At 38.3% G+C, this 27,416-nt stretch overlaps 1 protein-coding gene across 2 annotated transcripts in view; it reads right to left on the bottom strand.

Moving 5' to 3' along the window:
- Nucleotides 1-27,416, bottom strand: part of SCIN (scinderin) — a 99,188-nt gene that overhangs the window by 28,959 nt on the left and 42,813 nt on the right. For both annotated transcript variants that reach the window (XM_080819077.1, XM_080819076.1), the window contains exons 4-5: nt 24,722-24,871; nt 4,014-4,106 (exon numbers count right to left, since the gene is read on the bottom strand). In XM_080819077.1, the coding sequence (XP_080675203.1) occupies nt 4,014-4,106; nt 24,722-24,871 (243 nt within the window). The remainder of the gene's footprint in view (nt 1-4,013; nt 4,107-24,721; nt 24,872-27,416) is intronic.

Genomic DNA, 27,416 nt, shown 5'->3' with positions numbered 1-27,416 from the left:
ACAACAGACACATGAAGAGATGCTCATCAACGTTTATCATCAGGGAATTAAAATTCAAAACCATAGGGGTGCCTGGGTGGTTCAGTAGGTTAAAGCCTCTGCTTTTGGCTCAGGTCATGGTCTCTGGGTCCTGGGATCGAGCCCCACATCAGGCTCCCTGCACAGCAGGGAGCCTGCTTCTCCCTCTCTCTCTGCCTGCCTCTCTGCCTACTTGTGATCTCTGTCTGTCAAATAAATAAATAAAATCTTTTAAGAAAATCAAAACCATGGGGCGCCTGGGTGGCTCAGTGGGTTAAGCCTCTGCCTTCGGCTCAGGTCATGATCTCAGGGTCCTGGGATCGAGCCCCGCATCGGGCTCTCTGCTCAGCAGGGAGCCTGCTTCCTCCTCTCTCTCTCTGCCTGCCTCTCTGTCTACTTGTGATCCCTCTCTCTGTCAAATAAAAAAAATTAAAAAAAAAAAAAAAAAAAGAAAATCAAAACCATAACGTGATATCACTTAAGCCTGTCAGATTGGCTGAAATCAAGAACACAAGAAACAACAAGTGTTGGCAAGAATGAGGAGAAAAAGAAACCCTGATGCACTGTTGGTGGGAATGCGAACTGGTGTAGCCACAACAGAAAACAGCATGGAGGTTCTTCAAAAAATTAAAAATAGAAATACCATATGATCCAACAATTCCATTACTGGATATTTACCCCCAAAATGCAAAACACTAATTCAAAGGGACAGATGCACCTCTATGTTTACAGCAGCATCATCTAAAATAGCCAAATTATGGAAACAGCCCAATTGTCCACTGACTGATGAATGTATAAAGAAGATACGGTGTGTATTTAAACAATGGAATATTACTCAGCCATAAAAAAGAATGACGTTTTGCCATTTGCAGCAACATGGATAGATCTAGAGAGTATACTGCTAAGTGAAATAAGTCGGAGAAAGACAAATACCGTATGATTTCACTCATATGTGAAATTTAAAAAAACAAAACAAATGAACAAAAGAAGGAGAAAGAAACCAAGAAACAGACTCTTAACTATAGAGAACAAACTGATGGTTACCAGAGGGGAAGCGGGTGGGTGGATGGGTGAAATACATGAAGGGTTTTAAGAATGCATTTATCATGATGAGCACTGAGTGATATATAGAATTGTTGAAACACTGTATTGTACACCTGAAACTAAGATAACACTGTATGTTAACTATATGGAATTAAAAAAAATTCTTTTGGGGTAAAAAAACCATTAACACAAAGTTAAGTTTCAACACTGACCTAAAGAACCAGAAAATAATAATGGTAATAGTAATGGCTAAGGTTTGTTGAGATTTCCAAATAATAGGCACCAGGCGATGAACTTTACATGATTAGTTACTAATTTTTATAGCAATCTTTACAGCTAGGTAATAATCAAAGACTCACTGCACACACATTAAAGAAAAAGCTTAAACCTTTATTCATTCAGCATTTATTGAGTGCCTACCATAGACCAAGAGCTATGCTAAGAAGGCAGTGGCACATTACAGTCTATGCATAGAGACTATTTCCAGATTAGGCCCTGTAATTTAAGTATACTTTGTGTAAATTGTCAAAGTAAATTTCTTCTGTCACAAATATTTATTTAGACTCTCAAAGTTTGGAAACAACCACAGAACATTTCTTTTTTTAGGGGCTCAGTCAGTTACACATCTGCCCTCAGCTCAGGTCATGATCTCAGGGTCCTGGGATTGCCACATGGGGCTCCCCACTCAGCGGGGAGTCTGCCTCTCCTTCTCCCTCGTGTGCGTGCACACACACACACTCTCTCTCTCTGTCTCAAATAAATAAAATCTAAAAATAAAAAAAAGTTTTTAAAAGAACAATTTTTTTAAAGGTGGAGGTGGTATTGAAAAACTGGAAGTGATACTAATGCCCATGTCAGAATTCCCTGTTTTTCAAAGGCCAGCTTGTAGGCTGCAAGGTAATCACCCAGGTACTTGATAAATATGTGGATTCTGGGGCCTTCCCTAGATCAGTGGTCAAGGTGTGCAGCATTATGTTGGGGCTTGAATTCTGTTTTTGTTTTGTTTTGTTTTGTTTTTTAGATTTTATTTATTTTTTTGACAGACGGAGATCACAAGTAGGCGGAGAAGCAGGCAGAGAGAGAGAGGAGGAAGCAGGCTCCCCGCTGAGCAGAGAGCCTGATGCGGGGCTCAATCCCAGAATCCCGGGATCACGACCTGAGCCAAAGGCAGAGGCTTTAACCCACTGAGCCACCCAGGCACCCCGAATTCTGTTTTTTTATAAGTTGCGTAGGTGACTGCTTCCCAGCTGTGTTCTTCAATCCCCAATCAAATTTATATACAGACTTGGGTGTTTCACATATATGCAATACATTTTATATCCACTAGAGGGAGGAATGATTCAGGATTAACATCTTCCCATTTTAAAACATTTCTTCAGTTGCTAATGCTGTCCAAGTGGGAGAATGGTTTTATTTGATGATGTGGCATAAAAGATTTGTTAAGCTTTAAATGGGTTTTAGAAGCAGTAGTGAAAAAAAAAGGTGCCATGAAATCTTTATTTTTTAATATTTATTTATTTATTTATTCGAGAAAGAGAAGAAGAGAGAGCAAGAACACATGTGGGGGGGAGGGGGCGGAAGGAAAGGGAGGACAAGCAGACTCCGCACTGAGCTCACAGTCTGGTAGTCGTGCCCATCCCTTGACCCTGAGATCATGACCTGAGCCAAAACCAAGAGTCCATGCTAAACTAACTGTGCCACCGAGACACCCCCTCGAAGTCTTTAGAATAACAATTTCTGTGTGGTTTCTATTAAAATCATCAGTACTTAGCAGAAGTCATGACCACATCTTTTCCCTTGCCATCGAGGAAGAAAATAAGTCACTTACTCTTTACAAAACGCAACCTATTAGACACAAGTTAATAACTTGACCTTCATTCAAAATCAGTTTCTGAGCTCCAAGTTCTCTCAGAGCAGGAAATGTAATTCCTTCCTGTGGTGGCTGATGACTACTTAGTTCTTCAGGGAGATAAGCGGTCTGCTCCAAATCATGTGCTTGGAAAGTTACAAGGCGAAGGAACTCTTGCAGGATTCCACTGACTATTCTCCTCAACTGGTGTATCTGTGGCTTCTGTTACCTTCACCAGCAATAAAATCATAAAATTCTGGAGTTCTAAGGAACCTGAATAATCTTCTAAAGGAATCTGTCTCTCTTTTTTACAGATAAGAAAACTGAGACCCAGCATGGTCGTATCTTGCCCAAGGTCATCCGGTGGGCCATCACCACAGAGGTGACATGGAACTAGGTATCCAATGCCCAGGACAGGGTCGTTTTTACCCTGCTTCCTCCCAGCTTTTTGATTTGATAGCTTTGCCCTCCTGTAACAAAGAAAGTCTTCATTATGACTAAACATGATATTTAAAATAACGTGAAGATTTTATAGTTTATCAAAATTTTGGGGTTCCTGGGTGGCTCAGTTGTTAAGTGTCTGCCTTTGGCACAGGGCATGATCCCATGGTCCTGGGATCCAGCCCCGTATTAGGCTCTCTGCTCAGTAGAAAGCCTGCTTCTCCCTCTCCCACTGCCTCTGCTTGTATTCCCTCTCTTGCTGTCTCTCTCTCTCTCTCTCTCTCTCTGTGTCAAATAAATAAATAAAATTAAAAAAAAATTTATAAGAAAAAGCTTACTTAGTATTTTTATTCCATGAAGGAAACATTTTAAGAACGTCATACATCAAAATCTATCTTTGCAAACTAGGACGGCAACACTATATTATTTTATATAAGTTGTAGCAATAATTTCACTGATTTGACATTTTTAATAAAAATAACTAAAAGTAATAAAAAGAGGAATTTTAATAAACATACTAGAGGAAAGAATGGATTCTACTGACACACTTCTCTTTGCGAGCAAGGAGAATTATCAGCCGTAGCAGAGTCCCTTCCAGAACACGTCTCCCGGCTGCATCCAGTCTAGTGAAAACAATAGAACTCACTAACAGTGAACTCACCATGTAGAGTTTAGCCATTTTCCTGTTCGTTATGTCTGCTATGGTGTCATCGTCATCGTCTCCATCCGGAAGCTCCGGCTTTGTCCCTAAAACCTGGAAAAAAGTGAACAGATAAAAGATAAAGACCTCTCACTAAAGGATGCAGAGTTAAAAAAAAAAAAAAGCAACCTATCTTGTATTTCTAAAGACATAAATTATAACATATTTACAGTTTAAATGACCAGACTCAAACATTTCTCACCAGTCATACTGCATCGGCCTTTGCTCATGGATCAAATGAATGAATTGACTAAAGTAAACAAACACTGAGTTGCTCATGATGTGAACTTCCAAGAAAGTAAAATCCTACACCTGAAAGCAGAGGTGTTCATATTACTGAAGACTAGCGGGAATCAATTAATAGGTGAATTCTAAATTCACTTCTGTAAGAGATTTCTTGTGACCTCTGCTTCTTAGGAGCAAACTGTAGGTTGAATTACAACAAATCCTGGATCAAATTACTATTTGAGGGGAAAGGACCATTATAATTAGATAAAGGGCAAATCCTGGAGTACATAATGCTCTATTTCCTGCTGTATATTTGGCACTTACAAGTGTCTGGAGCATAAGAGATGCTCATTAAGTAATTGTCAAATGAATAAATGAATGTGTTTATGTATTTTTTGCATATATGATACAATCCAAAATTTAAGTATATAAAGCATTAGTAGAAAGTATTAGTAGAAAGTATATTTGAATCTGCTTTGATTTTCTACACACTACAAGCACAAAAAAAATAGGTATACAAAGGAACTTTATTTTTAAATTAACTGACACAAATATAGACTGCTAAGGACAGAAAAAAAATATAAACTTACCCTAAACAGTGTGACTTTTATAACAACATAAGCATAAATTCAAGTTTAGAAATGTGAAGAAGGTATCCATTTAGACTCAATAAATATATCATATACAGTGAAATTCCTTGCAGAATGTGTCTTATTGCTCTCTACAAGACATTGTATGAAAATACATTCTGCCAAATACCAGGCAACAATAAAAATGTATATAAATTCTAACTGGGCACTGCCTGGAGTTTCAAAGCACATTAAGGAAGTTATCTTCTCTGGGAACATGCTCATCTTTTTATTGACACAGTGATCAATAAAACATTTTAATTATTGTACATACTAAATGATTATAGTACAGTTTTTCTTTTTTGCTAAAAGTAGGATCAAGACACAAATTAAAACACTTGGAATCAAAGGTGCTTTTTTAAAACAGCTTTACTTAAAATCTTTTTTTAAAAAATAAATAAATAAAACAGCTTTACTGTGTTAGAAGTATGTATCTTCGAAGAGCAGGAAAAGCCTCTTTGTGTGCCCTTTTGTGATTCTTCTGTAACAAAGATAGTAGTTTGGAATCGACAATTTGTGTTGAGGACATATCTAGGACTTGGAAGTTTCCCAGGGGGCCAAGTGAGTCGGAGACTTGGAGCACACTCTAACTTTTAATTTTCAGACAACAATTCCCATATGAGCCAAGTTTCTTAATTAGCCTCTCAAAGGGTTGTAGCACAATTGGGAATTGAACCCATGGTATTTACCAGAAACAGGCTTAACTGCAGGGATAGGGGGATGCTGTACATTGTTAGATATCACCAAGAATCATTTTAAAATTTAGTACAACAACTAAGCATTTACCAAAAACCTCACTGGGGTATACAAATGAGTTTCTAACCATCTTCCTAAATCTGAAGGACTTTACATCTTGTCTAGAAAGAGAAAGATAACGAAACATGTTCTCTTTATCATTTATGCCATATATTTTGACCTTTGAAATAAACTATAAATACAGCTGTTCTTTTTTCTTTTTCTTTTTTTTTTTTTAAATATTTTATTTATTTATTTCACAGAGATAGGAAGAGAGGCAGGCAGAGAGGGAAGCAAGCTCCCTGCTGAGCAGAGAGCCCGATGTGGGGCTTGATCCCAGGACCCTGGGATCATGACCCGAGCTGAAGGCAGAGGCTTTAACCCACTGAGCCACCCAGGCGCCTCCTTTTTTTTTTTTTTTTTTTTTTTTTACAAGTGGGATAATACCTAAATTTTAAACACAGTCATTTTAGGTTTGTCAAGTGATTAGCATTTAACTTATGTAATCCTTGGTATGTGAAAAAACATATATTTTATAACAAGTTAAAGAGGAGGGGAGTGGTGACTGGGTGGCTCAGTTGGTTAAGCTGCTGCCTTTGACTCAGGTCATGATCCTAGGGTCCTGGGAAGGGGCTCCCTACTTCTCCTTCTGCCTCTACCTCTGCTCCTCCCTTGACTTGTGCTATCTTTCTCTAAAATAAATAAAATCTTTTAAAAAAATTAAATAAACTTTAAAGAGGAAGGGAAAAAGGGAAGCCTTATCTGAGGATGTTTCTTAAAAATTTCATCTATTGTTCTAGCCAAGACCTGTCACTCAAGCTTGGGAGGCTCCCCACCCGTCCCCTTCCTTCAATTATTTTCTGTAAATTTCTACTTAAAAGTATCATCATCCTTTAACATGCTCCAAACTGAGCATAAAAGCAACCATTCTCAATTCTCCATTTGCATCAGTGAATCTCTGTTCTATTCACCTGGACTTCAAATCAGAAGGTCAGTTCTGAACACTGCCTGTCCTCCATATTGAATCTCCTACCCACTTGGTCATTAAATTCTACTTCTTTGTAATAATGTTTGGAGTCACCTTAATTCCCACCTTAGTGAAGTCCCTCATCACCTGAGCGATGGGTTACACCTATTCCTGTCGGTTCCCTCTGCATTCAGGCTCACCTCATTTTTTCATCCAGAAAGTTATCCTGTACACTGGCTGGAAGGCCCCTCATTTTATTTTACTCCCAAATTTCAAGAATATGACTCCAGAAAAAAGACTTACATCCTTTATCTGCACCAGTGACTCTTATAAAGCTCTGTGTGCTCAAGCAACATCTGGGTAACCTGATAAAATAAACAATCTCAACAGCCAGCTATTAAGTCATTAGCTCTGGGGTGAGGCCCAGGGAACTGCCTTCCAGATGATGCTGAATTGGCTGCTTATCGACAGAGCCAAAACTTGTGTCTGGATTCCAAAGCCCCTTCAGAGCTGGATGTTACCCATACCTGCATTATTTCTCAGCATTCTCTACCATCTCCCTTCTCTCACCAAGCTGATGTTTTCACTGTCCCTTGAGGGAGCCACACACTTGCCTTCCCCAGGGCTCTCCCAAATGCTGTATGTAACCTCTACCTAGGTTGACTACGTGTGGTAGAAGCAAAACTGAGCAATTATGCTTTGGTTGGCTCAGCTAATTATAATTAGCCCAGGAATAGTTACTGCTTATTGTGTGTCTACTGTGAGTCACACGCTGTGTCAGGAGCTTTGGACATGTTTCATCTTAATAAGAGATCCCATGAGCTAGATACAGTTATCCTCATTTTACAGAAAAGCTCACTGATGCTCAAAGAGGAGAAGTGATTGTTCCACAAAACTGTTAAGTGTTGAGACTTAAGTTATGTCACAGATCCCTTCAATGCCATAATTTCAATAATTTTTAAAAATTTTTCTATTTTTAATTTTTATTTTTTTAGAGAGAGAGAACGGAGTGAGGAGAAGGGGTAGAGGGAGAAACAGAGAGAATCTTAAGCAGGCTCCATGCCCAGCATAGAACCTAACCCAGGTTTCAGTCTCATGACCTTGAGATCATGACCTGAGCTGAAATCAAGAGTTGGACACCTAACCGACTGAGCCAGCCAGGCGCCCTTCGGTCATTTTCACAATAATTAGTTGCATACTTCCTTAAATCAAGAGAAACTAGGGAAGTTTTGGAAACAGACAAAAGGATTCTTTCCAAGGATGGTGTCTAAGGGCTCTTTTTGGTGATCTGATACCATAAAGTTACTTTCTTTCCTTGTCTTTGTTTTCTAATTCAGTAGAAGATTGATAGCAGCAAATGATTTTTGTCCACAGAGATGCACAGGAATTTTGTCTGGTGGAGATGAAACTAATTTCTGCCCTGTGGAAGAGGTCAGCTTGCATTTATCCACAAATTGATCTTAACACCAATACCCATTCACTTGTCTGTTCTTTGAATTCTTCTTCAAACTAATTACAATACCTTACTAGTTCTCTTATTTTTTAAAAAGATTTTACTTATTTATTTGAGAGAAAGAGAAAGAGAGCACGAGCAGTGGAGAGGGGCAGAAGCAGAGGGAGAAGCAGGCTCCCCGCAGAGCAGGGAGCCTGATGTGGGGCTTGATCCCAGGACCCTGGGATCATGACCTGAGCCACGCAGGCACCTTTTATTAGTTCTCTTATTAATGAATGACTTAAATAAAAATCTTTGATGTGGGTTATTTTATATTTGTATGAGACTCACGATTTTATTTGTTTGAAACTACCTTTTAACACCTAGTACCCATCTTGTCTAAACCACGTATATTGAAATCTATTCACACATTTATTGTCTTTTTTATGTATTACATGTCTTCAGCTTACATTTCTGAAGTGCTACTGTGTGCCATATTAGGGACTTTATAAATTTTGTTTAAAAGATCCTTCCAGGGGCACCTGGGTGGCTCAAGTCAGTAAGCATCTGACGCTTGCTTTCAGCTCATGCCATGATCTCAGGGTCGTGAGATCGAGTGCCACATGGGGCTCTACCCTGAGTGTGGAACGTGCTTTGGGTTCTCTCTCTCCCTCTCTTTCTGCCCCTCCCCCCACTCTTGCATGGGTGTGCTCCCTCTCTCTCTCTCAAAAAAATTAAAATTAACAAAAATAAAAAAATAAAAGATGCTTACATATCACTGCTTACCAGACACTGGTCTAAGAACATTGGATTTATTAAGTCATTTCATCTTCACATCAACAGGGCACTGTTATTATCCTATTTTACACCTCAAGAAACAGACTAAGTAACTTGCCCACCGTCATGCAGCTTACAACAGATGACAAAGTCAGAATTTGAACTCTGGCTCCAGAGTGGGTGCCCTTACTTAGCCCGCTATGCTGCTTCTGTGGGCACTTCAAAAAGGTCTTCGCAATTAATTGTTAAGGCCTGGTCTCTGGAGATAAAGTAGAAGGTGTTTTGCAGCAGCGATTGTAGAGGGAACACTCTTAGGTCTCCCTTTCTTTTTTTTGTTTTTTTTTTTGTTTTTTTTTTTCTTTAAGATTTTACTTATTTATTTGAGTGAGAGACAGTGAGAGAGAGAGAAAGCACGAAATGGGGAGGGTCAGAGAGAAGCAGGCTCCCTGCTGAACAGCAAGCTTGACGTGGGATTCGATCCTGGGACTCCAGGATCATGACCTGAGTCAAAGGAAGACATTCAACTGACCAAGCCACCCAGGCATCCCTAGTTCTTTCTTTCTGATGAGAGCAATACCAGCACGTCTATCATGCAGCACACACGCTAGCTGATATGTGACAGAGTTCCTCCCTCCTCACTCCACTGCTGTTGTCATTTCTCTCCAAATCCTCTCTCACTCCCCTTCCTAGCAACTCTGCCCATGCTGTGGGCATCAAAGGCTGACAGAAGGAAGTTCTTCCATCACGTCAGGTGTTCTGTGAGCAAACAGCCCTTCAAACAAGATACGACAGTGTTCAACCAACCTGAGAATGCGACCAAGGAATGTAAAATAAAGCAAAAAATAATTCTTCATCCATAAAATTGTTACAAGTTAGGAGTCAACTGACAACATCCGATGCTGGGAAAGATTCTGTATTCTACTAAGAGCTCTCTGGTAAGAAGTAAGTAACAGAAATCCAAGAAAGAGACCAATTATTAAACCCAGTAATTCTATTCCAGTGGTTTATTCCAAGGGAATAATTAAAATACATGCAAAGAATCAACCTAATAAATACATCACAGCATTTTACAATAGTAAAAAACACAAACCATATAAATGTCCAACATGAAAGGGATTCATTCAATAAATTAGGCTGTATCAATTGAATGGAAAACTACACAGATATTAAAGTATTATAAAAATTATGTGATGCAAGAGGAAATTTGGAAAGAACCCAAATACATGGAGACTAAACAGCATCCTTCTAAAACATGAATGGGTCAACCAGGAAATTAAAGAAGAATTGAAAAAAATCATGGAAACAAATGAGAATGAAAACACAATGTTTCAAAATCTGTGGGACAAAGCAAAGGCAGTCTGAGAGGAAAATATATAGCGGTACAAGCCTTTCTCAAGAAACAAGAAAGGTCTCAAATACACAACCTAACCCTACACCTGAAGGAGCTGGAGAAAGAACAACAAAGACAGCCTAAACCCAGCAGGAGAAGAGAATTAATAAAGATCAGAGAAGAAATCAATGAAATAGAAACCAAAAAACCAATAGAACAAATCAACAAAATTAGGAGCTAGTTCTTTGAAAGAATTAATAAGATTGATAAACCCCTGGCCAGACTTATCAAAAAGAAAAGAGAAAAGACCCAAATTAATAAAATCATGAATGAAAGAGGAAAGATCACAACCAACACCAAAGAAATACAAACAATTATAAGAACATATTATGAACAACTCTATGCCAACAAATTTGACAATCTGAAGAAATGGATGCATTCCTAGAGACATATAAACTACCACAACTGAACCAGGAAGAAATAGAAAACCTGAACAGACCCATAATCAGTAAGGAGATTGAAACAGTCATCAAAAATCTCCAAACCTGGGTGGCTCAGTGGGTTAAAGCCTCTGCTTTCGGCTCAGGTCATGATCCCAGGGTCCTGGGATCGAGTCCCGCATCGGGCTTTCTGCTCAGTAGGGAGCCTGCTTTCTCCTCTCTCTCTGCCTACTTGTGATCTCTGTCTGTCAAATAAATAAATAAAGTCTTTAAAAAAAAAAAAATCTCCAAACAAACAAAAGCCCAGGGCCAGATGGCTTCCCAGGGGAATTCTACCAAACATTTAAAGAAGAACTAATACCTATTCTCCTGAAACTGTTCCAAAAAATAGAAATGGAAGGAAAACTTCCAAACTCATTTTATGAGGCCAGCATCACCCTGATCCCAAAACCAGACAAGGATCCCATCAAAAAAGAGAATTACAGACCAATATCCTTGATGAACACAGATGCAAAAATTCTCACCAAAATACTAGCTAATAGCACCCAACAGTACATTAAAAGGATTATTCACCACGACCAAGTGGGATTTATTCCAGGGCTGCAAGGTTGGTTCAACATCCGCAAATCAATCAATGTGATACAATACATTAATAAAAGAAAGAACAAGAACTATATGATACTCTCAATAGATGCTGAAAAAACATTTGACAAAGTACAGCATCCCTTCCTGATCAAAACTCTTCAAAGTGTAGGGATAGAGGGCACATACCTCAATATTATCAAAGCCATCTATGAAAAACTCACCGCAAATATCATTCTCAATGGAGAAAAACTGAAAGCTTTTCCGCTAAGGTCAGGAACATGGCAGGGATGTCCATTACCACCATTGCTATTCAACATAGTACTAGAAGTCCTAGCCTCAGCAATCAGACAACAAAAAGAAATTAAGGGCATCCAAATTGGCAAAGAAGAAGTCAAACTATCACTCTTTGCAGTTGATATGATACTATATGAGGAAAACCCAAAAGGCTCCACTCCAAAACTGCTAGAACTTGTACAGGAATTCAGTAAAGTGTCAGGATATAAAATCAATGCACAGAAATCAGTTGCATTTCTCTACACCAACAACAAGACAGAAGAAAGAGAAATTAAGGAGTCAATCCCATTTACAGTTGCACCTAAAACCACAAGATACCTAGGAATAAACCTAACCAAAGAGGCAAAGAATCTATACTAAGAAAACTATAAAGTACTTATGAAAGAAATTGAGGAAGACACAAGGAAATGGAAAAATGTTCCATGCTCCTGGATTGGAAGAATAAATATTGTGAAAATGTCTATGCTACTTAAAGCAATCTACACATTTAATGCAATCCCTATCAAAATCCATCCATTTTTTTCAAAAAAATGGAACAAATAATCCTAGAATTTATATGGAACCAGAAAAGACCTCGAATAGCCAAAGGAATATTGAAAAAGAAAGCCAAAGTTGGTGGCATCACAATTCCGGACTTCAAGCTTTATTACAAAGCTGTCATCATCAAGACAGTATGGTACTGGCACAAAAACAGACACATCGATCAATGGAACAGAATAGAGAGCCCAGAAATAGACCCTCAACTCTATGGTCAACTAATCTTCGACAAAGCAGGAAAGAATATCCAATGGAAAAAAGACAGCCTCTTGAAGAAATGGTGTTGGAAAAATTGGACAGCCACATGCAGAAAAAAGAATTGGACCATTTCCTCACACCACACACGAAAATAGACTAAAAACAGATGAAGGACCTCAATGTGAGAAAGGAATCCATCCAAATCCTTGAGGAGAACACAGGCAGCAACCTCTTCGACCTCAGCCGCAGCAACGTCTTCCTAGGAACATTGCCAAAGGTAAGGGAAGCAAGGGCAAAAATGAACTATTGGGATTTCATCAAGATCAAAAGCTTTTGCACAGCAAAGGAAATAGTCAGCAAAACCAAAAGACAACTGACAGAATGGGAGAAGATATTTGCAAACAACATATCAGATAAAGGGCTAGTATCCAAAATCTATAAAGAGCTTAGAAAACTCAACACCCAAAGAACAAACAATCCAATTGAGAAATGGGCAGAGGACATGAACAGACATTTCTGCAAAGAAGACATCCAGATGGCCAACAGACACATGAAAAAATGCTCCACATCACTCGGCATCAGGGAAATACAAATCAAAACCACAATGAGATTCCACCTCACACCAGTCAAAATGGCTAAAATTAACAAGTCAGGAAACGACAGATGCTGGCGAGGATGCAGAGAAAAGGGAACCCTCCTACATTGTTGGTGGGAATGCAAGCTGGTGCAACCACTCTGGAAAACAGCAGGCAGGTTCCTTAAAAAGTTGAAAATAGAGCTGCCTTACGACCCAGCAATTGCACTACTGGGTATTTATCTTAAAGTTACAAACATAGTGATCCGAAGGGGCACATGCACCCGAATGTTTATAGCAGCAATGTCCACAATAGCCAAACTATGGAAAGAACCTAGATGTCCATCAACAGATGAATGGATAAAGAAGATGTGGTATATATACACCATAGAATACTATGCAGCCATCAAAAGACATGAAATCTTGCCATTTGCGACGACGTGGATGGAACTAGAGGGTATTATGCTTAGCAAAATAAGTCAGTCGGAGAAAGACAACTATCATATGATCTCCCTGATATGAGGAAGTGGAGATGCAACGTGGGGGGTTTGAGGGGTAGGAAAAGAATAAATGAAACAAGATGGGATCAGGAGGGAGACAAACCATAAGAGACTTTTAATGTCACAAAACAAACTGAGGGGGGCCAGAGGAGGGGGGTAGGGAGAGGGTGATGGGGTTATGGACATTGGGGAGGGTATATGCTATGGTGAGTGCTGTGAAGTGTATAAACCTGGCGATTCACAGACCTGTAGCCCTGGGGCTAATAATATATTAAATGTTTATTTAAAAATTTTTAAAATTAATAAAAAAAGAAAAAAAATTATGTGATGGCCAGGAAAATGTTCATGATATCTTAAGTATAAATTTAGCTTGCAAAGCATTATCTACTGTAGGAACTCCTTCTTGTGAAAGCACAGAGATACATACACAAAAACAAAGATTAGGAAGGATTTAGTTATTTTTTCCTCAAAGGTGCAAATATTTTTTTTCTCTATTGTGACTATGTATATTTTGTAAAATTTCAATAATAACAAACAGGTAGTTGGGGGTATCTGGGTGGCTCAATCGTTTAGCATCTGCCTTGTTAAGTGTCTGTCTTCGGCTCAGGTCATGATCCCACAGTCCTGGGATCGAGACCCTCGGAAAGCTCCCTGCTCAGGGTGTAGCCTGCTTCTCCCTCTGCCACTCCCCCTGTTTGTATTCCCTCTCTCTCTCTCTCTCTGTCAAATAAATAAATAAGATCTTTAGGGAAAAAAGGTATTTGTCTTTAATAAACAAATCTGTAAAAGCTTTTATTAAACAAAAACTACTATTTATTTTCTCTCCCCAATGGAAGAAACAGTTGGCATTTCATTACTTCAAATGGAGAAATTCTAACTCCCTTTAAACTTACAATCTACCTTAGGCTTCTTCCTCAGACTTCCTCATTCGGTTCATCAAAGCATAGTAACTATTCCTGATGGATTCCTAAATGCTCTAGGCATTTTGATCAGAGAAAATTTCCTTAATGTAAAGACCTAGAAGTGGCCACCAGTGACAAAGGGGCCTCATTTTTTCAGCTAGAAATTGAGTGATTCTAAAGGTCAGAGGTGTTATTTTGTTACAGGTGTGAAATGAGTAGAAAAATGGGAGCATCTCTATCTTCTCTCTGTTTGCCAGTAACATAATGGAAATGTTTAAAACAACTGAAGGCACTACTCTACATCAGAGAGGCTGGAAATTTGTGGAAGTATACTTTTGCCCTATGCCAAAGTAGAACTTCTGTTGCGCTGTTCACTCTTTGCTTTCAACCGTTCAATTCAAAATAATTCAGAAGTTATTTATATTAAACCATTATAGTAAATATACCAACTTTTTTTAGATTCACAGTCCCCTAGCTTCAGATTTTCTGAGTTCTCATGACATGGGTCAAGACCAACCTTAGTGCCCTGTGTTTTTTCTCAATGACCCACTGTGACTTTTTCTTTTAAAACATAAATGGGCCTATGTGTAAATTTGTTTTAGAAAGGACTGGTAAGTTAAGAAAAAAGTTGCTCTCTCTTCAAATCTTTACTTAACTTTCACATTTGCCCCTGCCCTGCCTTTATTTATTTATGTTGAAACTTATAGTCAGCCCCACCTATTTGGAATATGGAATTCCAACATTTACCATCTTGCTCCCTCAAGATGCACTTTCTCTATTTTAACCTTCTACAGAAAAGTCAGGATGCTTGGACAATTTGCAGTGAGTATTCAGAGTGAATTGTAGGAAAAGAAAAAATATGTGTTCTGGAGGGAGGACAATACCCAACTCAAAACTCCAGATCACTCTGGATGAAAATGTTTCAAGTTGGTGACGAGTCCCCAGAGCATTTAAAATAGAGAGTCTTGTATGCTTCTCAATTGTGATTTCAGCTTGACAGATGAGGAAAATGAGAATGAGAGAAGTTAGGAGTTCTGTCTGCCTGGGGTCAAAGTTTCATAAAGAGTAAAGCAAGATAATCACATCAAATAATGGGCAGAAGACATGAACAGACACGTCTCCAAAGAAGACATACAAATGGCTAATAGACACATGAAAAAATGTTCATCGTCATTAGCCATCAGGGAGATTCAAATCAAAACCACATTGAGATACCACCTTACGCCAGTTAGAATGGCCAAAATTAACAAGACAGTAAACATGTGTCAGAGAAGATGTGGAGAAAGGGGAACCCTTTTACACTGTTGGTGGGAATGCAAGTTGGTGCAGCCACTTTGGAAAACAGTGTGGAGATTCCTCAAAAAATTAAGAAATAGAGCTACCCTGTGACCCTGCAATCGCACTACTGGGAATTTACCTCAAAGATACAGATGTAGTGAAAAAGAAGGGCCATCTGTAACCCAGTGTTCATAGCAGCAATGGCCACGGTCGCCAAACTGTGGAAAGAGCCAAGATGCCCTTCAACGGATGAATGGATAAAGAAGATGTGGTCCATATATACAATGGAGTATTATGCCTCCATCAGAAAGGATGAATACCCAAATTTTGTATCAACATGGGTGGGACTGGAAGAGATTATGCTGAGTGAAATAAGTCAAGCAGAGAGAGTCAAGTATCATGTGGTTTTGCTTACTTGTGGAGCATAAGGAATAACACGGAAGACATTGGGAGATGGAGAAGAGAAGGGAGTTGGGGGAAATAGGAGGGGGAGAAGAACCATTAGAGACTATGGACTCTGAGAAACAAACTGAGGGTTTTGGAGAGGAGGGGGTGGGGTTTTGGGTGACCCTGTTGGTGGGTATTAAGGAGGGTACGTGTTGCATGGAGCACTGGGTGTGGCGCATAAACAATGAATGCTGGAACACTGAAAATGAAATGAAATGAAATGAAATGAAATGAAATGAAAAAAGAGTAAAGCAAGGATGTAAACTCCAGGCCCCCCAACTCCTACTGCAGTGCTCCTCAAAGCAACGGAGTCACAGTCTTCTTAATGTCATCACTCTAGTAGGCATGGCTGTTTCTGCTCTCACCAGAAACAAAGGAAGCTATCGGGTCCTAAGAGTTAACATTTTAATTACCTAGAAATTCTCCTGTCTTATTCCTTTCCCTAACTGGAAAAAAAAAAAAGTTAATTGTTAACATATGGTGTATAGATACAAATTATAAAAGCAAAATATAGCCTTGTTATAATATATTTTCTTTCTTCCAGGAATTTTATGGCTTAGGTCAGACAAATATTTGATAATAGGAAAGACATACAGAGATATAAAATTACAGGCAATTCTGAGAAAAGCTGTGACCCCATTTGCCTCGCTCCACCTAATCTTCCAACATTTGCTCTCCGGATCCCAGTGTGTGCTTCTCTGCCTCTGAAATACTTCTATCCTGTTACTGATAACTCAAATAAAAAGGGTAATGTGATATAGCAAATAGTGGGTAAAGTTATTTTAGACTGAGAGAAAGCATGGGAAGTACATGTTTGGATAAAAGGATAAAGTGAATGTCTGCAAGAGAGGTTTGGTTATTTAATAATCTGGACTGCCCAATAGAATCTTCTGTAACTGACATATTCCATATCTGTCCAATCCAATATGGTAGTCATTAGCTACCTCCAACGACTGAGCACCTGAAATGTGGCTACTGTAGCCAGGTAACTGGGTTTTTTATTTTATTTAATTTTAATTAATTTAAACAGCCATTCGTGTTTGACAATGTTGTGTTTGACAGCGTAGCTCTAGAGGACTCAAGGAACGCTGTGACCTTGGAAAACTCACCATGATGCAGGTCTGTTCCTCAGTGTGACAGTAACCTCACAATAGGAGAGATTAGATTTAGAGTGTACAACTCACAAGAAAGCCAACTCCGAAGTTATTCTTACATGGAGAGCAAATTGACAAGTTACTATACAATGGAAAGCTAACTTACAAGATACTGTAACATGGAAAAATGTAACTCACAAATTATTAAAATACATAAGCCAGAATGCCAACTTATTAGAGTGGTTATCTTAACTAGCTATGTATTAGAACCATCTGGGGAGTTACAATAACAACTACTAAAGTCTGAAACTGAACCCAAAATTCCAACTGAAGCCCTGGCATGGTGTATTTTCAAAGCCCTCTGGGCTTGGTTCTGTGATACATTCAAGTTTTTAGTGGCATCAGCTTTGTTAATCCGGTTCATCCATTTCAACCATCAAGACAAATCTGCCAAGCATTTCTGATGTTCAAATAGCTTTGTAGGGAAACCTTCCCTGGACAAATGGTCATGTCTGGGAGTCAGGAGGCTGCCCCAGAGCAAATCTCAGGTAAAGATTTTAGCCCACCTGATCTTTTTGGAAATCATTAATTTTTCTTTTCTTTTCCTTCTTTTTTTTTTTTTTTTTTTTTTTTGGTAAGACCACAAACCCATTTCGACATTTCTATCTAATTAGTGCTTGAATAGAGATTCCCATTGTTTGCCTCTGGAGTTTCTAATTAGTATGTTTCACAATGACCATCACCCCTTTCTTCCTGACAATCCTCTTTGGTAGAAACTGGCACTCTGAGTTGGATGGACCCACTCCTGAGTGACTTTGTGACTTTGTTTCTACACTTAAAATGGTCCAATAATTAATGCCATTCACCCATCATGATGATTAAGTGAAATAATGTATGTGAAGTGACTATCACTACACCTGACACGCCGTGAGAACTCCACAAAAGTCAGGTCTCCTCCTTTCTCCACCCATATATACATTGAATGAAACCTGCCTTTCTTAAAGGGTCATTCTCTCTCCTTGGTGTGACCTTGCCAGTCACCACCCTGATTCTTTGCATGATGATTTTACCACTAAACTTCCTGCCATACACCTCCCCGTGGACTTACATTTACTTGTTCACTTACTACTTATTAAATAGTTATTACTTGTTTATGTCTCGATCTAATGATGTCATTAAGTAGTCGCTATGTCTTGACCATGTATCCTTGTCAAAGTCTTTTATTTTAGATTTAAAACTACACCTGGAAAACAGATTGAAATATCCCTCTTCAAGCAAAACCAGAAGAAGAGTCTCCTGTGCCTCAGCAAGGGAATCATAATGTTGAGAAGGAAAACAAGACAGAGTAATCTCTTCTCTTCTTCGAAGTTTCTCCACAACTGAGGTATGTAGGATCCCATTAGTCCTTGGTTATAAGGCGGATTCTCTGGTCTTCCTATGTGTTTCAATCCTCTCCCCCCATTTAGTCCTGTACACATGACCTTATCTTGGGGAGTCAGCACACATCAGCTACAGTTTATTTATCAGTAAGGTTGACGTATGGAGTGTCTATGATGTATCAGCACCGTAAGAAAGAGTTGGGGCTATAATGATGAATAAGTTAGCTGTGGCCCCTCTCTTCAGTGAGCTAACTTTCAGGGCAGGGAGGCTAAATAGGTTTGGCCTGTCCTTGCTAAGTGCCAGAAGCTCCTGAAGCAGTCTACAGGAAAAGATTCTGAGGTGGCTTCCAAATTTTGTGAGTAAGTCTAACATGACCCGCCAGCTATTACACTCACAAGCAAGTAGGAGAAGTGGCAGGACACACTCCATTTGTTTTCAACCCCAAATACATGAAAACTGCCTGTAAGAATTCTCGAATTCAGAGATGTGTAGAAAGTGTATCTTGTCCGGGGAGGATCACCCTCTTCCTCTCAAGACTGGCTCTCTATCATAATGCCTCTGGGCTTCTCCCCTCATCACTTATTGCTCATTTTCACCAACTTTGGTGATTACCAGAGGAAAAACTACTATTGGTTGGTTGAGGGGAAGAATGAAGAAGAAACTACCTTTCTTCTCCAGATTCTTCTTTAGAGGCGACAAGAAGACAGACCTACACAGAGCATCCCTACTCTGAGAACGTGAGCTAAACAAACTTCTGGGAGTATTTTCTCATTGTCCCTTATCACTACATACACATATGCACATATTTACACAAATTTATTCCATTTTATCTCCTCTATCCCTTTAGGGAGAAGTAAATAAACCTGATTTATATATTCTCTTTAATCAGATTAAGCCAAGTTTTATGGCAAGAGAGTTGTGAAAGCTTCCTCTCCATCTATATAGTTCAGAATATTTCCCAACACCAAAATTTAACCGAACAAACTCCAAAAAGCTTTCATATACTCTGAGGTGCTTGAAAAATATTTCCATACTTTTATACACACATTTAAAAATGTATTTTCCTTCCAAGAAAATGTCTTCCCAATTACCCTGTATTACCCTGCCTAGTAAGGATGAAAGGTTTCATGCTGACAGTAAGAGATATGAAACAAAGGGACAAGCCAATAGACAAGCTGAATAGAAACATTATGCTACTAAAGGTATTATGATAAGGGATACATAAAATAGGTATGATTGTCAAAATTATGTGGCATAATTTTGGTAGTTCTAAAATAACTTCACAATGGATCTCTATATGTTTAAGATGGTTCCTCTCTCTATATGTTTAAGATGGTTCCTCTGTAATGAAGACTGCCTTGTGAGTCACCATTCTCCCATTCGCACTCTCCCTTGGGCGAGTTAGGCAGCCTTTCCATGACTTACTTCCTTCATCCATAAAGTAAGGATATAGAGATCCCATTGGTGCTCAGCCCATTCCAACTCATTACCTCAGAGATCATCTGTAAGATAATTTCTTAAAGGTCAAAGACTTTTGCTCTCTGATGGTATTATCTGGCCACTGAGCTATACTGCATCCATACACAAGGAAGGCCGAAATTCTGGGAAGTTAATCCCCAAGGAGTGACCCTCAACCAATGAAAGATGGGAATTATTGGCTAAATCCTGAAGCAATGTCAAGTGCCTATGGGCTTATTCTGAAGGGTGATCCATACAGTTTTCATAGGGTCCCTCTGGGACTAAGTCCCAGTGCCCCACAGCAGTAAATTACTTACTTGCCAACAATAAGCGTCACTTTACTCCTACTTGCTGCTTCCAGGATCATCTTCCAAAGAACCACCTGCCCTCAAGTCCTTGTATAGAGTTGGCTTTTGGAGGAACACAAACCAATACAGGGGGTAACAAACGTAACCACTTCCTGGGGCTGTGGTGAGAACTAAATGAGCTCATTCTTGTAAAGCCCATAAAAGAATGCCAGTCACATGGCAGGCACTGGATGTTTGCCATGATGGTGGCAAAAAAAAAAAAAAAAAAAAAAAAAGCCTATCACAAATTTTTTCCTAGATGATGAAATTTTTGGGTTAATAACAAGAAGTACTTGTATGGGGACGCCTGGGTGGCTCAGTGGGTTAAAGCCTCTGTCTTCGGCTCAGGTCATGATCCCAGGACCCTGGGATCGAGCCCCACGTCGGGCTCTCTGCTCAGCGGGGAGCCTGCTTCCTTTCCTCTCTCTCTGCCTGCCTCTCTGCCTGCTTGTGATCTCTGTTAAATAAATAAATAAAATCTTAAAAAAAAAAAAAAAGAAGTACTTGTATGATGTAAAGAAAGTGCTGCTAGAAAGATTAAGGAAAATTCCACCTGCTAGGGAGCCACTTGCCTTTAAACCCTGCAGAACAGCAAGATGAGAGAAATTAAGTCATCACAAAGCAACAGAGCCCCATGACAGTGAATATCACAGCAACTGGTATTTAATTGTAGTGCATCTGCTCCTTGCTTTGAGATGCTTTTTGATTAACCTATTTGTCTTGTCCACATGCACTCTGTCAGTCTTCATTAAAATCTATATTCAGTTTTGGTTTGCTTTTCAGTTGCCAGCATTCATTGATATTGAGCACTGATATTTAATTTCTCCACTATGCCTGGCACAGGACTTCATTTCCCTGTATATTTGCATGGCTCGTTTGTTTGTATGCAGGTATTTAAACATTTTAATATTTTTTTAACAGTATGTTAGTACTTTTTTCCCTGATTACTAGAATGTTATACCCAGAACTGAGGATTGCCTCTGGGTTTCCCCTGGAAATATACTATATTTACCTCAATGAGCCATGCTTTCCTGACAAAGTCACTTTAAAGTCCATTTTACAGATAAATATGTATATGCATAATTATACAGGTTACATATGTAGTATACATATGTGCACATATATATAGTGGGATAAGATGAAATTGTCCTAAAATAGCTGAAAGAAAATATACTCTTACTGTTAGTTTTTTATTGTATAGTATCACTAATATTATAAAAAGCATGAGGAATAATATAAAGAAAATGGAACCTGGCATTCTAGTTTTATATTTTTATTAGTTTATCAAGTCCAGTATGGACTTTGTGGGGACAAAGATCTATCCTTCTATATAGTCCATCTGTCCTAGAACTGTACTATCTTATTTACAAGTCTTATCACACTATTCCCTCACTTCAGGCACAAACTAAAGGAAAAACTGCCTCATTCAGACATGACTGCCAAGTGATATTAATTTGGGTTCATTAAATAAAAGTGATACCTTGATCAGTAAGGTCGCAAGTCTTCGTGTTGAACTTTGGTATGACAAATTGGAATATTATTTGAAATATTATATTGCAGCATATGGTTAACTATACTGTTACTGTATTTCTTATCTTTGTTCAGAATATTTCAACTTCCTGGGGCTCCTGGGTGGCTCAGACAGTACAGCATCCAATTACTGGTTTTGGCTCAGGTCATGATCTCAGGGTCCTAGTGTCAAGCCCCACATCAGGCTCCATGCTCAGCTGGGGTCAGCTTGAGATTCTGTCTCTCCCTCTGCCCCTCCCCCCACTCATGCACACATGCGTGCAGGCTCTCTCTCACTCAAATAAATAAATCTTAAAAACAAGAATATTTCAACTTCCCCCACTGGATGAACTGGCAAGAAACAAAATGTATACCTGAATGAAATCATGTCCCTTATCTCTATCACCAATATTTTATTTTTTTTTAAGATTTTATTTATTTATTTATTTGACAGAGATCACAAGTAGGCAGAGAGGCAGGCAGAGAGAGGGGGGAAGCAGGCTCCCTGCTGAGCAGAGAGCCCGATGCAGGGCTCGATCCCAAGACCCTGAGATCATGGCCTGAGCCGAAGGCAGAGGCTTAACCCACTGAGCCATCCAGGTGCCCCTCTGTCACTAATATTTTAAAACTGAAGTTATATTTTACAATTTTTTTCTTCAGGTTTGCATTTTCTTTTTAACTTTAACAGTGTAATGTATTAATTAAAGTATTAATTTACTGCTTAATCTTTTTTTCTCTCAAAACTCTAAATGAAATCCAACAAGCAAGCAAACGTATAGGCACACAGTTGGGGCCCTCAGGCTGTGCCTTCACTTCCTGGTACAGAATACAGACTCCTTGGCAATTAAACACAGGAACTGCCTAAGAGACAAGGTAGGATCACTGATTGCTGGAAACCAAAGGGACCACAGAAGCCACTCTGTCTAACCCTGCACTTTACAAATGAGGAACCAGAAACAACAGAGGTTAAGGGACTTCCTGGGGACCCAAGATGACAGAAGAGAAGCTAGTCTGATACCTACCAGAGCACCCCCTTCACTGCTCCACCAGGACGAATCTTGGTCCTGAGTCTACTCTTTGCAAAGCATCGTTATTAAAATAAGACATTATAATCAATTAGAAACACATCTTATTTATAGATTTTTGCTTCCCAATATGAGATCTGGAAGACTTTAATGGTGATTACATCTCCAGAACAGAGGTCTTGAAAGAATATTAAAAGTTCAACAAATTGTTTTGAATAGTTTTCAAAGTCTAATTTATTAGCAATGTTGTTATGACTATTGAAAACTCAGTTAATCCCTAATTTTACTTTGTTTTACTTTTAGTTGGACTTTTTTTCCTGATCACAAAAGGAAAACATGTGAAACAATAAAAAGTAATAATAAAAGGAATACACGTCTATTATAATACATTTTGAAAACGCAAGGACAAATAAAGAAAAAAAGAACAAGGAGCCATATCCCAAGAGTCGAAGACAATATTGGTAATATTGGCAATGTTTCAGCATATCTTTCCCAGGTATATATATATATATACAAATATACAGCTACATACCTAAATATAAACTTATATATTAAGATATTATAGTATATAAAATTTTATATCCTGCCTTTTCTCTTAGTATTTGACCATGAGCATTTTCCCACTGAATAAAAGTCATTTCTAAAACATCACTAACATGAAAGTCTGTGTTTAGTGGTTATTAAAATAATAAAGTTTAAAGACATTATGACAATAAAATTATCCCATATAATTTTTGTTCACTGGACAATGTAGGCTATTACTACATCAAGTAACTCTAATGCATGAAATTGCTCTAAATCAAAATTATTAAAAACATGTTTACAAGACAGTTTTTAGAAAAACTTGAGTGCAAGGATGCTTGGGTGGCTTGTTGGTCAAGCGTCTGCTTTCAGCTCAGGTCACGAGATCAGGGGCTCCCTGCTCGGCAGGGAGTCTGCTTCTCCCTCTCCCTCTGCCTCTACCCACCCTGCTTGTGCACTCTTTCTCTCTCTGTATCTCTGACAAATAAATAAAATATTTAAAAAAAAAAAAAGAAAAGAAAAACCTGAGTGCAGATAACTAAAGTCATTGAGTAAAATGTGTATTCTCCCAAGAAATGAAAACTCACAGAGATACCACCTGCTACTATTAAACACAGAAAGATTCAAAATGATATTATTATAACAGTAAATCTTCACAGGGTTCTGCAAAGTCATGAGGGAATAAACATTGGTACAAACATTTAGTGCCTGACATACCACTGTAGTTCAGTAAATATTGTGGAATGAACATATGGAAATCAATGTATCAACATGTCAAGACACGTGAATATGATTATGCCCTTAACTCATAATCTTTTTTTTTTCTTAACTCATAATCTTAAGGGAAAATATAAAATATATACACTGAGGCACTCACTGCAGTCTTTTTAAAGGGGAAAAACTGGTGGCAACTAAATGTCCAAGACTGCTATAATTGTTAAGTAAATAACAAAGATATAAAGAGCTGTGGAGATAATTTTCAAATTAATTCAACAAGTATACTAAAATCATAGGGGCCTTGCTGAGAATTCTTAGTTTAAAATTGAAATATTTAAAATATTGATGTATTCATTCTCTTAAAATAAGATTTTATTTCATTCTTTTATTAGAGTAACGAATGCTAAAAATTGAGGAATATCACAGCATCAAGAAATATATTCAGAATCCCACATGAATAAACTTTTGTTTTCCTTCCAAAATATATTATTATAGTCAAGGTCGAAGTGTTACCCATCTGACCGCCTACAGGACAGAAGATGGAGTCAGAGCTTCCTCTGTTGGTCATACCAGTGGTGAAAGAAAAGAGTACTGACTTTCTACTTTCTCTATATCGTGACTTAGATAGCCTTGATGTTTCCTCTTACCTAATCTTACCCTAGGCCCAGTATTAGAGAATTTGTTAAAACTAACACACACACACACACACACACACACCCCACTGACAGTGGTAAACCCTTAAAAAACAACTCAAGTCACAATACCTTTCTGAGCTCTGATGGCTCACTTCCTTCTTCTACCACAATCAGTTGAGATCTTCCTTTTCTCTCATTGTCCCGAATGCCAATGGCAACCTGGCTTGCCTTCAGACGCTCGTATTTGTTGCACGAGGAACCACACCATTGGTAAATTTCCTAAAAGAAAGAGACAGATCTTTTGACCCAGAAATATGTGGAGGACATTTAGCCCTGTTGTAATACTCACTGTGAGTATTAGGGAAAAAACAAAAAGATATAAAAAATAAAATGAAAGTTATCTATTGTTGCGGTACATATAATTTTACATGCGTACACCTCATTCTGTATCGGTTGCTTTCAGTTAGTATTATGAAGTAACCATTTTTTACGCATGGAAAATATAATTATATATTTCACCATTCTTTGTGTGTATCCAGTAATTACAATTTATGAAAGTATACTTGTATGTTTTACCTAAGTTTAAAATAATAATTTGACCATATTTCAGAAAGGTAGTAAAGAATCTGTCACAGTAATGTGCTCTTGATGATTATAAAAATTCATCTAATGCTTTTGGCAATTTAATGAATCTTATCAAAAGCCATAAAAAGAATTAAAACCTTTGACCCAGTAATATCACTATCTGGAATTCATTTTAATAAGTTATTCATAAAGATTAGGAAGAAACCATATATACAAGGGGTTTTATTGCTATATAATTGTACTAGTGAGGCATTGGGAAGACATTAAATGTTCTATAATAGGATAATAGTTATATATATTTATGATACAGAGAAAAAACAGATAATATCAAAGTTATATTTTAACATAGACATTTATGACAGTTCAGTGTATTCTAAAATCAATAGATTATATTAGTTGCCATTTAGATTAAAATATTGTATATTTTAGACTATATCAGAAGATACAGATACAAATGTAAACTAATAATAAAACATCATTTTCTCCATTTAAAGTGGTTTTCATGAAAGAAAGAAAAATGCAATGGCACCTATGCTTGGCAGGGAAATAGGAATGAGTGTTGTCATTTTCTATTTGGGTTGCATAAACTGATACAGTCTTTCTGAGGGAAATTTGGTTTCGTATCGAAAAATTACATGTGCTTTTAGGATCAGGAAATTCAACTTCTGGGAATCTATCCTACGGAGGTATTCAAACATGGTTTACAAAAACAAGGAAGGAGAACAGAAACCCCACAAATGTCCATCAGTAGGGGGATGGCTGTGTAAATGTTGTTATATGGAGATTTCGGACTGTTCTTTAATGCCTAAAAACTGAGAAAAGTGTTTAAATACCAACACAGAAAATCATTCAAGGTATACCCTCAAGAATAAAATAAAGTCACAGAATAATACAGTTCCATTTAAGTGGAAGCAGAAACAAAAGCTCCCTTTCTGTGTTTGCGAAGAAAGATTTTTAAAGATACACAGTTTCAACAGATGGAGAGAGACATGTATACGCAGGAAGAAAACCTTCAATTTTTATCTAAGTTAATAGTTTTTCTTCTCTCTCTTTTTTTTTAATGTCACATGTATTAAGTGCCTGCGATGAGCTAGATGTTGGGGATAGACAGAAGAGTAAGAGAAAGCTGGCAAGGACAGATTGACGTGTAGACAACCAATGCTAATAATATATTTGTACTACACTTGCTTTCAAAATGGTTCCACACGGAGTTTGTGCACAGTCCATTTTGGAGAGGTGATTAACGCAGTGGGTAAGTGTGAAGAAGACAGATCCGGCTGCAACTTACCAGCTATACAACCTTGTTTTTGCAGTATTTAAAAGAGCATGGCATGTCTGTCAAATAAATAAATAAATACTTTTTTTTTTTTTTTTTTTAAAGGGAGCGCCTGGGTGTCTCAGTAGGTTAAGCCTGTGCCTTCTGCTCAGGTCATGATCCCAGGATCCTGGGATTAAGCCCTGCATAGGGTTCTCTGCTCGGCAAGGAACCTGCTTCCTCCTCTCTCTCTCTGCCTGCCTCTCTGCCTACTTGTGATCTCCATCTGTCAAATAAACAAATAAATAAATCTTTAAAAAAAATAAAATAAAATAAAAGAGCACGTCAATTAACAAGAGCAAGATAAAAGAGCACCCAGCATCCACAGAAGCCACAGAAGCCACAGAAAAGAGAATGGCTCTTTTCTCTGAAGCTAAAATATTTCCAGTCCAGAGTCATTTCTTTATTCACAAATGTTTACTGATTGCCTAAAATGGGCTCTCTTTCCGGCCCTGGACACCCAATTTTGAATTACACAGGCCTAGGGGTGACTCTCTGATCCCTCACCCCATCCCTAGGTTCCTGATGCAATTATTCCATATTCTTCTTCAAGAATAAAATATACATTTTAGCAATTTGAGTCTTTATAAGAAGAAAAATAAAAAAGACTATGCCTTGCAAATCCTTTCACTCTAGACCCTGAACCAGTCTATGTAGTCAAGGGGTAATATCTTTTCTGTTTTTAAAAGAATGGTGCACTGCTGTTGTTTCCTCTCTAATTTCTTTTCTACATCTAGGCATCCGAAGAGGAGACTCACATTTGGAATCCATTTGAATACTATGCCCAGGTCAGCAATTCCAAAGAGTGAAAACAAATGGTGCCCAACGACTCATCCATGCCTATCACCGTGCATTAAAACCAGGTGGTGGTGTTGGGCGCCTGGGTGGCTCAGCTGGTTAAGCAACTGCCTTTGGCTCAGGTCA

Source organism: Martes martes (assembly GCF_963455335.1).
Source record: "Martes martes genome assembly, chromosome: 11".
NCBI lineage: Eukaryota > Metazoa > Chordata > Mammalia > Carnivora > Mustelidae > Martes > Martes martes.
Note: the sequence above shows the minus strand (reverse complement) of the source record. Positions and strands in the feature narration are given on the sequence as shown.